The sequence below is a fragment of the Chanodichthys erythropterus genome, chromosome 9, assembly GCF_024489055.1.
Source record: "Chanodichthys erythropterus isolate Z2021 chromosome 9, ASM2448905v1, whole genome shotgun sequence".
NCBI classification, from domain to species: Eukaryota; Metazoa; Chordata; class Actinopteri; order Cypriniformes; family Xenocyprididae; genus Chanodichthys; species Chanodichthys erythropterus.
The window spans coordinates 26,871,483-26,889,163 of NC_090229.1; the positions used below are offsets into that span (position 1 = coordinate 26,871,483).

General features: G+C 38.5%; 1 protein-coding gene and 1 pseudogene across 1 annotated transcript; one reads left to right on the forward strand and one right to left on the reverse strand.

Moving 5' to 3' along the window:
- Positions 1 to 710: 710 nt before the first annotated feature.
- On the forward strand, positions 711 to 15,014 carry zgc:152830 (uncharacterized protein LOC767682 homolog). The gene is made up of 16 exons (XM_067393954.1): positions 711 to 770; positions 2,256 to 2,297; positions 5,947 to 6,037; positions 6,129 to 6,277; positions 6,452 to 6,560; positions 7,330 to 7,451; positions 7,558 to 7,657; positions 7,751 to 7,826; positions 8,729 to 8,814; positions 8,894 to 8,998; positions 9,072 to 9,147; positions 9,251 to 9,369; positions 12,397 to 12,480; positions 12,592 to 12,649; positions 12,727 to 12,908; positions 14,351 to 15,014. Exons 1-16 carry the CDS (start codon positions 760 to 762, stop codon positions 14,477 to 14,479), a joined length of 1,539 nt encoding a protein of 512 aa, XP_067250055.1. The 5' UTR covers positions 711 to 759; the 3' UTR covers positions 14,480 to 15,014.
- A 2,085-nt stretch (positions 15,015 to 17,099) lies between these two features.
- On the reverse strand, positions 17,100 to 17,216 carry LOC137027461 (5S ribosomal RNA; annotated as a pseudogene).
- Positions 17,217 to 17,681: the final 465 nt, after the last annotated feature.

Here is a 17,681-nt window from a genome sequence, read left to right on the forward strand (position 1 = left end):
ATTTCACTGAAGATTTGAAGCGTTCAGAAAAAAAAAAAAAAAAAAAAAATATATATATATATATATATATATATATATATATATATATATATATATATATATATATATATATATATATATATATATATATATATATATATATATATATATGTTCACGACCATACATCAAAATACATACGAAACAAACGTGCTTATAATAAAATGTAGCGTGGGTGATTTAAATTTTACTAATGAATAGCTAATAAATTCTAAATTACTTCACGGCTGTGACAAACTGAACTGGGATACATAGACTGCAATAAACACTCATCCCTGTTTATAAAACTTAATAAACGTAATAAACCATCATACATGTGGCTAGATAGAGCATGATGTGCCAGCGAATGATAAAAGAATCAAGGAATTGTTCTTTGAGTTTGGCTGTTCATAGGAACCGATTCGCAGAAATGAGTTGGGCTTGTCATCACTGATGACTTCCGGTTTGGATTTTGTAGTTTAAGGAATATTGTTGAGAAGGACGCGATTTAAGGAATATTAAAATACACTCTTGGGTTAAAACATTAAGATGCATATTAAAATCGCACATTTGAAATAAACTAATTCATTAATTTCACAATTTATGTGCATTTTATTTCATTACAAAGTTCGGGAAAACTACATTTTGATGCATCACGTGACTCCATTGGTCATGTGATTAGTTTGTCAGCTCAGCTGACTTCATGACTTCACTTCTGCAAGGCGAGAGAAGGAAACGTGAAGATGTCTGTGAGGTAAGAGGATTGTTTATAATTGTTCATGTTTAAAATAAGTTTCCATCATTACTCCTGTTTTCTGAGGTATATCGTGTTTGGTACGATCATTATTTTTGTTTTTCAAATTCAATTATTTTAATTAATAATCGCTAAAAGCTAGATACTGGTCTCGTGTTAAAATATCTTGCTGTGGAGATTTATTTATTCATCCGTTTCTTGGCAGGATAATGCAAATGATTTTTGGTTCGGTTTTTTCGCTTTTTTTCCAGAAAGCAATATACAATTTCACAGGACTATCACAGTAATTTCACAAATATATAAAAATAAATTATGAGAAGTATTTGAATTTGCCATGTCAGCAGTGAGGAAATGTTTTTTGTGGAAGCTGCAAATGGTTTATTTGTCCCTCATCTGAAGATTGCAAATGTTTCAGTGCATTAATTCATTTGAATTGAATTGAATTGTCATTTAAATGCAAAACGTTTGCATTTGCAAAAGTCCAGCAGTATTTCCTCTCTCTCTCTCTCTCTCTCTCTCTCTCTCTCTCTCTCTCTCTCTCTATAATATATATATATATATATATATATATATATATATATATATATATATATATATATATATATATATATATATATATATATATATATTATAATATATAATATAGGTAGGAAATACTATTGCCTTTTTACTAGTTATTTTGTAATTTAATATCGTGCTGTCTTACCAATGTTTAGAAAGCAGTATGAAAATGTAATGAAGTCAAGTTTGATCAATTTTAACTTTTTTTTTTTTTTTTTTATTAATATGCATAAAAAAAAATAAAAAAAAAGTCTTCCATAGACACACTCTCACCCTGTCGCAGCCCCCATCCAGAGTACTAAGGATAGGATGAAGGATTGCCTAATTAAATAACAGTTTCAGCAAAACAGTTCTTTGCTGACATGACACCATTAAAAATAAATTATGAGAAGTATTTGAATTTGCCATGTCAGCAGTGAGGAACTGTTTTTGTGGAAGCTGCAAATGGTTTATTTGTCCCTCATCTGAAGATTGCAAATGTTTCAGTGCATTAATTCATTTGAATTGAATTGTCATTTTAAATGCAAAACGTTTGCAGTTGCAAAAGTCCAGCAGTCTGAGACCACTAAGACTCTGCACAATTTCTAGGATGCCAATCAAATAAGTAAATTTATATTACCATTAGTTAAAAAAAAATGTCTTAAAAATAGAAAAACAGAAGCATATTCCTTTTGTCATAGTCTCAGTCTTTTGGGACCCCACTGTACATAACTGCCAAATGACACTCAAATGTCAATCAAGCATTATCAGAAATCATGAGAGCAGTTGAAATGAGTCGAGCTAAACATCAACTTATGCTTTAATTCTTGAAGAGCCTCTCATGACCATAAACACGATAACTAAGCAAGATCCACTAAACCTTCAATGAAGCAAATTTCTCAACACACGTAAAGTTTTCAATCTTCTGTCTTTCCTTCCATCCAGTGTCCAGCCTATCGAGTCGACCACTGACTGCAACGACAAGAAGTGAGTAAAGCCCAGTCTCAAACTTAATGTGCTAAATCTTGTGGCCTCACAGACGTGCAGTTTGGTGTCCCTGTCCCATTTGTCATTTTATAATTCAGAAGGGTGCTCACGAACGTGACGAACTACCTCGCAGCATTACATCACCATCACAGAAACTGTGACTTTTATAAATCAGTCAGCACTGCTGTTACCTGAACTGCCTGCTTTACAATCAACAACACACAGACTTTAGACTTTAGACTGCTTTCTTATCACTGATGTGTAAGAGTATAGCTTATTGTGTCAAGTGTGAATCTTTGTGAACTGAACTACTTTCCCAAAAATTCCATCTGCATTTTTGTCCTTATTTTCCAGTGGAATTGCTTAAACATCCTTAAAACAACATACCTGAACATATACATGAAAAGCAAAATTCTGTAATATAATAAGTCATTTTATTATAAAAGTTTTTTTTTTTTTGGCAAGTCATTTATTCCTGTTTTAAACAAATTGTTTTAATACATTTAAATGGTTAGTTCTCCCAAAAATGAAAATTCTGTCATTAATTACTAACCCTCATGTCGTTCCACACCTGTAAGACCTTCGTTCATCTTCAGAACACAAATTAAGATATTTTTGATGAAATTCGAGAGGTATATGACTCGTCCATAGACAGCAATATAATCAACACTTTCAAGGTCTAGAAAGGTACTAAAGGCATCGATAAAACAGTTGACGGGACTGCAGTGGTTCAACCTTAATTTTATGAAGCGTCGAGAATACTTTTGTGCGCAAAAACAACAACTTTATTCAACAATCTCTTATTTTCTGTGTCATTCTCGTACGTTGTTTATGTCCAGCACTTCCAGGGTCTACGTCAGAACGCCGACTCATCATTGGCCGGCTCCTGCGTCAGCATCACACGCATGCGTCGTGCTGCTCACATGATCAGCTTTGGCCAATACTGAGCCGCCATTCGTACGTAAACACAGAAGCCTTCACTGGGCTTACTGCGTCACCTGCATAAGGATAATGACAGGGAAGAGAAGAGATTGTTGAATAAAGTCGTTATTTTTGTTTTGTTTTTGCACACAAAAAGTATTCTCGTCGCTTCATAAAATTAACCTTGAACCACTGTAGTCACATGGACTATTTTATCGATGTCTTTAGTTCCTTTCTGGACCACGAAAGTGGTTGTTAAATTGCTGTCTATGGACGAGTCATATACCTCTCGAATTTCAATAAAAATATCTTAATTTGTGTTCTGAAGATGAACGAAGGTCTTACGGGTGTGGAACAACATGAGGGTAATAAATGACAGAATTAATTTTTGGGTGAACTAAACCTTTAAAGGTGCCCTAGAATCAAAATTTGAATTTACCTCGGCATAGTTAAATAACAAGAGTTCAGTACATGGAAATGACATACAGTGTGTCTCAAACCCCATTGTTTCCTCCTTATATAAATCTCATTTGTTTAAAAGACCTCCGAAGAACAGGCGAATCTCAGCATAACACCGACTGTTACGTAACAGTCGGGATCATTAATATGTATGACCCCAATATTTGCATATGCCAGCCCATGTTCAAGGCATTAGACAAGGAAAGGCAGTATTAACGTCTGGATCTGTGCACAGACAAGATAAGCAAGCAAGAACAATAGTGAAAAATGGCAGATGGAGCAATAATAACTGACATGATGCATGATAACATGATATTTTTAGTGATATTTGTAAATTGTCTTTCTAAATGTTTTGTTAGCATGTTGCTAATGTACTGTTAAATGTGGTTAAAGTTACCATTGTTTCTTACTGTATTCATGGAGACAAGAGCCATCACTATTTTCATTATTAAACACTTGCAGTCTGTATAATTCATAAACACAACTTCATTCTTTATAAATCTCTCCAACAGTGTAGCATTAGCCGTTAGCCACAGAGCATAGCCTCAAACTCATACAGAATCAAAACTAAACATCAAAATAAATACTTTACTCACATAATTCGAAGCATGCATACAGCATGCATGACGAACATCTTGTAAAGATCCATTTGAGGGTTATATTAGCTGTGTGAACTTTGTACATACACTGTAATATAGTCGAGAGCTCGTGTGGCAGGGAGCAGGCGAATTAAAGGGGTGGCGCGCTGCCAAAATCAGTGTATAGTTAATGATGCCCCAAAATAGGCAGTTAAAAAAATTTATTAAAAAAAATCTATGGGGTATTTTGAGCTGAAACTTCAGACACATTCAGGAGACACCTTAGACTTAACCCTTTGACGCGTACGATCACACCGGTGTGATCAGTCTTGGCTGGCCCCAGAAGCGTACGATCACACCGGTGTGATTAGAACGTTCAGTGCTTTACGTGATCAACTGCCAAATTCAAATGTGCGTGCGCGCTTTAACTGGCGCTAGACACACGCAGCGCTTTTCATATATCACATATATGCAATGTTTTCAACCAAATAATGTTCATTTCAGGTTTCAGACATTTAAATACACATGAGTACTAACAAAACAATATATTTAGAGTTTGTAAAATACACAATGATGTCTATAGAAGCGGAAAAAACAACCCTTTCCATTATAACTTGACAACACGTTTAATTCATATCAGATACACATTGTGAAAGTAACTTAAAAGCTTACTCTATTCTTCCCCAGTTAACCGGCACACTTACTTTCATGTATTTCGGGAGAAGTGGATAAATTCACGGGTTGTAAATCCAACAGATCCGATTCTCTGCGCGGTGCAAACTAACATGGCGGCGCCCATCGCTCATATGGCTCAAAGCGCGATCATTATAAAGGTGTTTAAACAGCAAAACACATCCACTTGCACATATTTGGCAATCGGAATATTAGATATTTCATGCTATAGTTAACAAATTTGTGAATATTTTGAATAAAATAGGAAAAATTAAATGAAAGCAGATCATCATTCATACAGTGCTGCGGTGTGCCACATAACAAGCAATGACGCGTCACCATGGAAACCATAAAGTGATACGTTCCAAATAACGGTCGCCTTAAAAAACTCACGCTGGGGGGTCAGCCAGAATATTTGAAACTTACGTGCGAAAGGGTTAAATTACATCTTGTGAAAAAGCATTCTCGGGCACCTTTTAACGAACAAAAAATATGCCCGCGTAAGCGGCTTATTTATATACCATAATAGATGTTATTAATATTTTGAATTAGCTTTTGCATTTTCATTTTAGTTTAAGATTTACTCATCTTGTTGTGTATTTTTGTCATTTTTAATTTTATATATTTTTATTTGGCTTTAATTTATATTTAATTTTAGTACTTTAGCTTAAACTTATTTTATTTCAGTTAGCTGCTAAAGCAACATTTCAGTATTTTTTATTATTATTATTATTATTATTATTATTTTCCCTACTATTTATATTGTATAGTATTAATTTCAGCTTTATTTCAAAGAAAGAAAATTATTTGTAATGTGTATGTAAACAAGTCTTAATAACCCTAACCTACACAATTCTGCTTCACAAGTTTGTGGTTTTAAGGATGTTTATACATTTTTAATAAAAAAAAGACATAAAAAACAGATTAAGATGGCTAATGGTGAGCTATTACAATGAGTGAAAGTATGTATATTTGTTATATTGTGAAGCTTGATTTGGATTATTCCTCTCTTTTTACAGTTTTGATGGCATTATCTTGGTAGCCCAAAATTATGAGGAGCTCCCTAAAGAGCTGGAGAGTTTGAAAGCACCATTACAGGACTACAGTGCAGTGAGTTCAACACTACACACATCTAACCAGCACAGAGTTTTAAATTTATTTTTATTTTTCACTGTACACTTCTGTCACTCTTCTCATTCAGGTGGACTGTTGCTTCGGGGAAGAGGTCGTGGTTGTCAAGGCTCCTTGTCTCCCTGGAAACAGATTGGTGTTTGCCTGCACTGGTCCAGTAAATCGGGATTATGATGATGTCCGGCGGTTCAGTGACGCTGCTGCTAATGGCATTAAGAGGTGCTTATGCAAACGGGATGCGTATTGATCAACTTACATCCTGTGAAAACAATATTGTCTTTAATGTCCATGTCCTTGACCTGCTGTTCTTCTAGGACATCTCTCTGTCTTTGAAGGAGACTTTTACTCATCTAAAGGTTTTGTTTCATTGATCTGAATTATTTTTTGTCGTAGGGCTCTGAAAACTGGCATGAAGCGTCCTCTGCTGGTTTGTCCCCCACATAACAGCTATGCAAAAAACACCCTGACAGCCGTGCTGGGAGCCCTGCATGCTCTCTACATGGTGAGAAGCATTGTTTTTATGTATTAATTATTTTTTAATTTTTACTTTATTTCATTCAGTCATTAAAATGGTCATGTTAAAAATTCAGTTTTCCCTAAAATGCACATTGACATCCTCCTTTGTATCTACTAATTTACTTTTTAAAATAAGTAACGCAAGTTACTTTTTCACATTTATTGACTGACAGATTTAGAAATAGGAGTGTTGAACTTCCTTCTCCTCTATCCTATTCTTCATCAGCACAGCAATATGCAAATTTGTTACAAACCAACGTAGATTTAAGCAGGAAGTAAGACTGGAGTTACAGTTCAGAATCACAAATAGCTTTTTAACACACATGCATGAATGGTAATATCCGAAAATCATAATCTGGGCGTTTTAAGCTGAAATAAAAAAAATATATATAAATATTAGACGATGAAATTAACTTTAAAACTTAAACGAAACTTAGAATTGTTGCCTCAGCAACTAACTAAAATAAAATGTTTAAGTTGAAATGACTAAAAATGAAATAAAAATAAAGCCAAATAGAAATATAATATAAACTATAATAATAAAACTAATAAAAATGGCAAAAGCACAATAAAATTACTAAAACTTTATCTAAAATTAAAATAAAAACAAATCCAAAATATAAATACAAGTAATACTAAAGTAACAGTGATTCTTATAGAACTAATGCTCTATTATTTCTACCTCTCCGTTCTCTAGTTTTAGACTTTAATGCTTGTCAGTACCAGCGTAACCTAGTTAATATCTGTGTCATCAGCCTCTAGAGGTGAGGGAGTCCAAGACGTCCCCTCATAAGGTGGCGGTGCTGGGAGTCTGGGCGAAGAACAAGACTGAGGGAGACGCCATTACTGAGCTAGCTACTGCTCTAGAGAGCGGCAGGTATGATTGTGTGTCCTTCATTGTGCCCCCAATTTTTAGCTATCATTTTGACTAAGACCTACAGTGTACAATAAGCAATAAAAAAGGTCATTTGCGTATGGTGCAGGTTTGTCTGTCGTGATATCGGTGGCTCTGACCCAGAGCGAATGGCTGCCCCACGTGTAGCTGAGTATGTTCAAGCAGTCTTCAAGGATAGTCCTGTAACGGTGAGTCTTTGAGTGAACATTTGATAGATTTTGAAGCTGTATCTCATGTCAATAAGAACTGACATGCTTCATTCATCTCCTTGTGTTTCTTAGGTGACAGAAGTGAGTAAATTGGATATTCTGGAGAAGGAGTACCCCTGTTTGGCTGCAGTCAACCGCTGTGCTAACAGTAAGAACACAGTTAAATATGAAATATATGGATATAATATCCATATAATGTAATGTGGATCTAATATGGAATTACAGAGAAATTTCACTCTTGTACTAACCACAGCTTGTTTCAAATTTGTTAGAGCCAAAACTAGATCCCTCAAAGCAATGATCCATAGTGTCTACTTTAATAGCTAAAAATGAGAAAATGCAGGATTGATTTATTTATAAATAAATTCATAATAACATTTTATTTCAAACACTGAATTTATTTTTAAATTTTCAGAAAAATTTTAAATTTCTACACCCACTGTAAATGTTTCTCTCTGTGAGGTTTGGTTAGTGATGGCTTAAATGCATCTTTACGCACAACTGCCAGCCTGCATGGAGAGCTTCTCAAGACTCCAGAGACACCAGAAGCTTCAAATACCTGTTTTCTGCTCAACACTGGCTTTTTATAGTTGCCCTTTTAATTCAATTATTTTTTTGACAGGAACTTTCATCAATAAGCTTTTATCTGACCAAGTTCTGCTGTGCTCTAAATCACTCACAAATCTTATGATAATTTGATAATCTCCATTCACTTTTAACAAAATATTAGATGTTTTCATGCCTTTTGCACAACATTGGACCATTTCATGCTTTTCATCTTCAGAAAGATCTTTCTTGCTATATATATATATATATATATATATATATATATATATATATTTATTTATTGAGCATTAAATCAGCATATTAGAATGGTTTCTGAAAGATCATGTGACACTGAAGACTGGCTGGAGTAATGACAAAGACCTAGATAAAGGGCACATTTCTGTGTTCCCCAGAGCTCAAGACTCCAACTGTGGATCTCATTAGTGATTGTGTTATGTAATGTATCATTAAGTTGTGTTTAAAAGACTGATTTTTCTGCTTCAGCTGTGCCGCGCCATCAGGCCAGAGTGATCAAGCTGAGTTACAGTGGAGAAGGACCCATTCAACAGACTCTCATGGTGGTTGGCAAGGTAATTTTAAGGGTTAATTGTATTTAGACACCCAGGATAGAGCAGTTTACAGTCCTAATTACATTGTATGTTGTTTCAGGGCATTACGTATGACACCGGTGGAGCGGACATCAAGGCCGGTGGAGTCATGGCTGGAATGCACAGAGATAAATGTGGATCTGCGGCTGTTGCTGGCTTTTTCCAGGTATGATCCCATACACACCTGCTCATATTACTGAAGATAAGAAGTATATTAGAGTCTAATATTGTTGTTTTAGGTCCTAGCCAAACTGAAGCCCAAACACCTGAAGGTTGTGGGTGCAATGGCAATGGTGCGGAACAGTGTCGGATCTGGTAAGCAGCTTTGTCTGCATGCGTTGACAGCTTTGGGTGTCTGTTACGAAGTATTTGTCATCCTTTTTCTTTTTTTTTCTTTTTACCCTTTACCCTTTGACAGATTGTTATGTGGCAGACGAGTTGGTGGTGTCTCGTGCCGGTCGTAGAATCCGAGTTGGAAACACTGATGCTGAAGGAAGAATGGTCATGGTGGACTTGCTGTGTGAGATGAAGGAGCAGGTACACACATATATCGACATATAGAATAGTATGAATTATTATTTTAAGATTTAAAAGGGTACTATCATAAGATCAAAATCATCTTGTTATATAAAATTATACCTTTAACTGTACTCATTCTGTCTAATTTGCTTGTGTGTAACACCTACTGCTCTACATATCTTTTTTTTTAATAAGATGTTATTTTTAAAATACACTATATTGCCAAAAGTATTGGGTCACCCCTCCAAATCATTGAATTCAGGTGTTCCAATCACTTCCATGGCCACAGGTGTATAAAATCAAGCACCTAGGCATGCTGACAGCTTCTACAAACATCTGAGAAAGAATGGGTCGCTCTTAGGAGCTCAGTGAATTCAAGTGTGATACCGTGATAGTTGCCACCTGTGCAATAAGTCCATTCATGAAATTTCCTCACTACTAAATATTCCACGGTCAACTGTTAGTAGTATCATAACAAAGTGGAAGCAATTGGGAACAACAGAAACTCGGCCACGAAGTGGTAGGCCACGTAAAATCACAGAGTTGAATCAGAGCATGCTGAGACACACAGTGCGCAGAAGTCACCAACTTTCTGCAGAGTCAATAGGTACAAACTTCCAAACTTAGTGTGGCCTTCAGATTAGCTCAAGAACAGTGTGTAGAGAGCTTCATGGAATAGGTTTCCATAACTGAGCAGCTGCATCCAAGCCTTACATCACCAAGTGCAAGCTTTCCTGTAGCTCAGTGGTTAGAGCATGGCACTAGCAATGCCAAGGTCATGGGTTCGATTCCAGGGTTTGCACATACACAGATACAAAATGTATAGTGTAATCCAATGTAAGTCGCTTTGGATAAAAGCGTCTGCCAAATGCATAAATGTAAATGTAAATACAATGCAAAGCGTCAGATGCAGTGGTGTAAAGCATGCCGCCACTGGACTCTAGAGCAGTGGAGACGTGTTTTCTGGAGTGACAAATCATGCTTCTCTGTCTGGCAAGTCGATGGCGATCCGAGTCTGAGTTTGGCAGTTGCCAGGAGAACTGTACTTGCTTGACTGCATTATGCCAAGTGTAATGTTTGGTGGAGGGGGAATTATGGTGTGGGGTTGTTTTTCAGGGGTTGGGCTTGGCCCCTTAGTTCCAGTGAAAGGAACTCTTAATGCTTCAGCATACCAGGTCATTTTGGACAATTTCACGCTCCCAACTTTGTGGGAACAGTTTGGGCATCGCCCCTTCCTATTCCAACATGACTGCGCCACAGTGCACAAAGCAAGGTCCATAAAGAGGTTGGTGTGGAGGAACTTGACTGGCCTGAGCTCAACCCTATAGAACACCTTTGGGATGAATTAGAGCAGAGACTGTGAGCCAGGCCTTCTCGCCAACATCACTGCCTGACCTCACAAATGCGCTTCTAGAAGAATGGTCAAAAATTCCCATAAACACAATCCTAAACCTTGTTGAAAGCCTTCCCAGAAGAGTTGAAGCTGTTATAGCTACAAATGGTGGGCCAACTCCATATTAAACCCTACGGATTAAGAATGGGATTTCATTAAAGTTCATGTGCACCTAAAGGCAGGCGTCCCAAAACTTTTGGCAATATAGTGTATATTAAAACAGAAAATAGTTATTTTAAATTGTAATAAGATTTCACAATATTGCTGTTTTTACTGTATTTTTAATCAAATAAATACAGTGAGCATAAGAGGCTTCTTTCAAAAACATTAATAAATCTTATCGACCCCAAACTTTTGAATGATATAATTAATATATTATACATGTATATGATATATATAAAAAAAATTGTTAATTTTCATAATAATTTTAATTTTCTATAAAATACATCAAAGTAAGCATGTGCTTGTTGTTAAGCCAACTTTCACCTTGTACAGTGGAAGTAGGATGAGGTAAATTTGCTTGTGTGTAGCACCTACGGCTCTGCATGTCTTTTTATAAGATGTTAATAACAAGCATCTGAATTTTAACATGGTCCCTGATTTCTTCAGTCTGGCCTCCTCACGTTTAACTACACATTTCAGCACCGTAATAAGGCAGGCTTCGCATAGACCGTTAAAAGATCGCAATCTCTATTCAAACACCCATGCGATCTCATTCCTAAATGACAACAATTTGCCTGTGTCTATTAAACCTTTGACAAAATCACACCGGAACATTCAAATCTGCGTTTGGGCTGCCGGTGAGCCAGAGAGCAGTTATCATTTACAGTTTAGGTATGAAATGGCTTCACGAATATCAACCACACAGTTTTGTTATTTCTGTGATGTTAAGATAAAAGTTTATAGTTCGGATATAAACACTGATGACTGTGATGGCAAAATCGAGTGAATCACCTTTTAAAAGTAAAGCCCTGGGTATACAGCCTTGCAAAGTATATTTCATTTGACTGGAGCTGTACAAATTAGGGTGCTTTCTAACTTCTTTGCTCAATCTCTTGTCTATCTAGGCCTCCATTGTCGCTGTACAAGCTGTACATGTGCTCCTGTCTGTTATGTTTATGCAGTTTTTCTTTGACTACCTTTGACACCCCCAAGGCATGGTTGCCACCATGTGGATAAACTAAGTACTGCAAAAAAAATTAAATGCACATGTGCAACCAGTTACAAAAATTCGGTGGTGCACGTTCTCTTCTGATGATGAAATTCGTGTCACACGCACTGTACGCTGAATCTTGTGTATGAGTAAAAACTGAACTAAACTTTGGGCTTAACATGGCACTTCAAATAACGATTGTATCGATTACCTTGTTACACCACCTGCTGACGACATGTGACTGTTAAAAAAATGTATTTGTCAATAAATCATTCAAGAGATTCTTTTCAAAAAACGCTGATTCATCCCATAATGAAACAAGTGACGTATTTATGAGGGAGTCATTGAATCATTCATTAAACCTTTTTTTTTTTTTTTTTATAATTATTCATTCAGATTAATTAAACATTTTCAATAAACTAAAACAAGTTGTCTGTTTGGAATCATGGGAGAATCATGATCTATGTTTAAAAAAAAAAAATTGTGAATGTTTCTGTAGGCATTGAAGGAGGTGTCTCCTCATCTCTTCACTATTGCCACTCTGACAGGACATGCTATCAGAGCCATGGGACCTCACTACTCTGTGAGTACTTCAACATATCTTCCCAGGGTAGAAAAAACAATGTTCATCACACATCAGTGCTACTGTGACCATTTTCATTTTGACCGTGTCACTTTCCATGTGTCACTGTAGATCATAATGGATAACGGTGCTGCTCAACGCTCAGGAAACGCTCTGCAGTGGCAGAAAGGTAAGAAGAGCTAAGGTGAGTTTGTTTTTGTTTCTATAAAAGTAGTTTCATTTGTCAGAAATCTATTTGTGTGGCAGCGGGAGAGGTGCTGGGAGATCTGTTTGAGGTGTCCACTATTCGTCGAGAGGATTATGAGTTCCACAAAGGGAAGTCTGAGTATGAGGAGATCCTGCAGTCCAATAACCTGCCCTCATCTGCCACACCACGGGGACACCAGACGCCCGCCGCCTTCCTCGTCATGGCTTCTGGACTGGATAAGGTAGATGCACACACACTCACCTATAGATTCTATCTCAGTGTGGAGAACTATGGGAAGAACCTTATTCCTGATGCAGTTTCCTGATATAGTAGATCAGTTTCGATTGAGTTATTTATGACACAAAGCTTCCCAACCATTGACAAGTTTGCACTGCTATATGATAGAGGGTGCCGTTTCCAATGGAATGCACCCTTCGAAGGATGCAACCACAAATTGGTGTGCCACAAACGACCTGAAAAGTGAAGCCAAAGCATTTTGATCGCCCCCTGATGGTTGGCTGCAGTTTAGGTCATATTCGACCTCTCCATGTAATCGAATGGGATGTGAGCCAAACAAAAATCCAATTACACTTCAAATAATATATTTTCCAATTATGGTGTCTGTCATTTTAGGTAGTTCTTATCACACAGATATATGTTCAAGTGTTCGTTTTTCCAGTAAATGTGGTTTTAGTTAGTTATTTGATGCTATATAAACGGGGTGGAACATCATGATTGAGTGCTGTGCTTGCGATTAAATGGAGTGAATTACCTTCACAGGAATGTGGGTGGGACCATGATATCACAGCTCCACCTCAGGATCACTACTGCACAGACTTGGGCTCCGAGTCTGAAAGACATAATCGGCAACTACCGTTACTAGGATATTTTGGCTTCAGTTTTTTTCAGTGGAAGGAAGCGGAGATGCACTGTCCATCTTTTTTTACAGTAAACCAGAATGAGCGGATAGTTGTTTACACATACAGCTATGGAAAAAAGTAAGAGACCACTCCAAGTTCAGAAATCAATGTTAAGTGGTCTCTTAATTTTTTCCATAGCTGTAAGTACACATAATTGCGATTATTAATTACGATTATCACAATTACATTGAATGTTTTGAATAGCTTTATACCATTGTTTGAAGCAACTGCATGCCATATTTTTATGTAAAAAATAAAGCTGAAAACATTTACTGATTTTTTTAATTTTTTTATTGCTCTTTGCTAACGTGATCACCAAACATTAAACAGCATATAATGAAAACTGCCTAATGTTACCGAATGAAACAATGAACTTACAAAAAGGGGAAGGGCGTATTTCTAAAGGAACACTGCCCGACAGCGACACCCGTAGGTGAAGTTACAGCAGGAGTCATGCCTCCCTTTGCTCTCATAGAAAACCATTAGACCCCCGGTGTGCGGTGGGTTTTATGGTGGGTAATTGAGAATGAATGGGGGAAAGTCACGTGAGAGGAGGCAATGTCTCCATTGCGCTATGATTGGATATGATTGGTTTGTGTGATTAAATCCCGCCTCTTGTTGACGTGCAAGTTCCGCGCGTCGGTTTGAATGAACAAATGATGGCATCAATGCTGGCAACTTAAAATGCTGATGGAGAAAAAGTTAAAAAGTAAAATTTTTTGCAAAAATGCATATATTAACCATCTACACATTTGCCCCTCAGCATGGAGTGGACTCGGACAAACCTTTGCCTTACTCCCATATCGACATTGCTGGATCCAGCGGCCCTTTCCCTGGTGTCCCAACAGGAGCCCCAATTCTTGCCATGGCGACAAAGTACATGCAGCTGTAAACATACGTCCAATGATTTTTTTGTTCCATCATTAATTCATCCTGTGCCATTTCTCAATTAATATCTGCTCCGTCTGACACACAGTGTGGCCAAATAATGTCACTTTTATCCTTCCATCATGAACACCATCCATCTTTATCCTTTCGTTGTCGCTCCATATATACATGAATGCATCTCTTCACGTCCTTAAAAACCTCTGCGCTCCTCTCGCTCATACACATAATCTTCTCATTTTATCACATTTTTTAGTATTGTGCAGGTTTTCCATATCTAATAAGCATTTACTGAGATTAATGTTAATGAACCAAACCAAAGTGTTTCATGTCTGTTCTTACCCTGTAGCCTTACAGTTTCTCAGCTGATCTGACATTTAAGAAGGAGTGAGGAAGTTGAGCCAGTGGTTTGATATTGATTTGCATCTATGACTTTGTTTGGCAGTACTGTGAGAAGAATAATGCATTTGTGTAACCGCCCATTTTGTACAAGTACAATTTTGTGTGTAATCAAAATATGAGAATAAAAGCATTTTGGCAAATAAAAGGAGCATGATGTCTTCTGTATCCAACTGGACCAGTTGATCTGTTGCCATAAGAATAATGAATGGTTTCTGTGAATACTGAATAGAATATGATTTGAAAGTTTATGGAATGCTTAGAAGTGATGGGCGATATTGAAACACTGCTTCATGAAGCTTTGAAACCTTATGAATCTTTTGTTTTGAATCCGTGGTTCGGAGCGTGTATAAAACTGATTTCAATAAATGAGGCTTTGTTACGTCGTAACTGTTTAGAAATTTCAATGGTTCACCGCTGGGGGGCGATGAGCTCTGTGAACCAATGAGACATGCGATTTCAATGAGATCGGACCCCAGCGGTGAACCACTGAACAAAATCTCTATGGGTTTTTCCTGTAGACTAAGGGGGCTTTCACACTGGGCTCGTTTGCTGCAGTCCGAGCCTGGGCGCCATTGTTCCCGGTGCTCTCCGCAGTGTTGTTCTGGTTTCACATTCAAATTGATTCTATCGAACCCTGGTGCCTTTGCCTCTTACGTCATCACAGAAGTGCACGGCACATGACAGAAAACAGAACTCGGGTCAATAAATAGTGTTTTTTATTAATTTGGTGCTATTATGTGCAGCAGAGTAAACAACACTTATGTTTACTGTATGTGCGTCACTGCGGATCCAGGAAGAACAATGCGGTTTTCGTCCCGGTCGTGGAATACTGGACCAGCTCTATACCCTCTTCAGAGTGCTGGACGGTTTATGGGAGTTTGCCCAACCAGTCCACATATGCTTTGTGGGGGGTGTTCTGGGAGTATGGGGTCCGGGGCCCTCTGCTAAGGGCTGTCTGGTCCCTGTACGACCAGAGCAGGAGCTTGGTTCGCATTGCCGGCAGTAAGTTGACAGGCGGATCGGTGCAGCTTCTGCAGTAATGCAGTCATTGTACCGGTCTGTCATGGTGAAGAAGGAGCTGAGCTGCAAGGCGAAGCTCTCGATTTACTGGTCAATCTACATTCCTACTCTCACCTATGGTCATGAACTTTGGGTCATGACCGAAAGAACGAGATCCAGGCGGTCGAAATTAGTTTCCTCCGCAGGGTGGCTAGGCGCTCCCTTAGAGATAAGGTGAGGAGCTCGGTCACTCGGGAGGAGCTCAGAGTAGAGCCGCTGCTCCTTCACATCGAGAGGAGCCAGCTGAGGTGGCTTGGGCATCTGTTTCGGATGCCTCCTGGACGACTCCCTGGGGAGGTGTTCCGGGCATGTCCCACCGGGAGGAGGCCCCAGGGAAGACCTAGGACATGCTGCCCCCGCGACTCGGCCCCAGATAAGCAGAAGAAGATGGATGGCGTCACATGTATTTTTTTTTTTCTGCTGCTTGTAAGTAGCCTATTTTGAGGATACGGCTGATTACCATTCATTTGCCGCTCTGATTGCACTCGCAAAGTGCGAATACACTGCAGGCTCACTCCTGCTCGAATCCAAGATAAATCATCAACACTGTCATCTCTTTCATGTGTTTTATTGTGTGTGTATATATATATATTAATCGGCGAAAACACTTTACTTCCTGAACAAGTGCACACCTGAGTCAGTGTTGCTTTCAGGGGGCTTTAACACTGGCAGTTTAGTTCAAAACGGGGCACTTTTTTTTTTTTTTAAAGGCATTTATATAGCGCTTTCATATGTACAACTGTAAACCCAAAGCGCTTTACAATCATATCAGGGGTCTCTCCTCATCCACCACCAGTGTGCAGCATCCACTTGGATGATGCGACGGCAGCCACAGTACAACGGTGCCAGTGCGTTCACCACACACCAGCTGAAGGTGGAGAGGAGAGAGAGAGAAAGAGCCAATTCAATGGATGGGGATTATTAGGAGGCCGTGATTGGTAAAGGCCTATGGAGGGAATTTGGCCAGGACACCGGGGTTACACCCCTACTCTTTACGAGAAGTGCCATGGTATTTTTTTACTGACCACAGAGAGTCAGGACCTCGGTTTAACGTCTCATCCGAAAGACGGTGCTTGTTACAGTACAGTGTCCCGTCACTATACTGGGGTGTTAGGACCCACACAGACCACAGGGTGAGCACCCCCTGCTGGCCTCACTAACGCCTCTTCCAGCAGCTACCTGGTTTTCCCAGGAGGTCTCCCATCCAGGTACTAACCAGGCTCAGCCCTGCTTAGCTTCAGTGGGCAACCAGTCTTGGGCTACAGGATGATATGGCTGCTGGCTATGGTTTGCATGAAAAATCACTAATGTGAAAGCTGTCATGCGAACCCGGGTGCACACCGGGGTACTGAACCCGAGACTACCTGAAGGAGGTGGTCTGAGTTCGGTTGCACTCGAAATGTGCCACGGTTCGCATGAATATGAAAGCAACACAGACTCGGGTGCGCACTTGTTCAGGAAGTAAAGTAACCTGCGCATGTGTTTTGCCGATTGTAATGTATTTACTTAAAACGTGTAAGAGATGACAGTGTTGATGATTTATCTTGGATTTGAGCAGGAGTGAGTCTGCAGTGTATTCGCGTTTTGCGGGTGCAATCAGAGCGGCAAATAAATGGTAATCAGCTGTCTCCTCAAAATAGGCTGCATAGCAAACAGTGGAAAACCATCTACATGTGACACACAGAGTACACCAGGGGCATCTTGCCTCCTCAAAAAAATAGGATGAGAAAATAATCCATATTACATAT

Excerpts from the sequence above, each read along its gene's own strand:
- zgc:152830 (XM_067393954.1), top strand. Across the intron at positions 12,481-12,591 it reads CCATGGGACCTCACTACTCT|ATCATAATGGATAACGGTGC; the intron begins GTGAGTACTTCA and ends GTGTCACTGTAG. Across the intron at positions 12,650-12,726 it reads CGCTCTGCAGTGGCAGAAAG|CGGGAGAGGTGCTGGGAGAT; the intron begins GTAAGAAGAGCT and ends TTTGTGTGGCAG.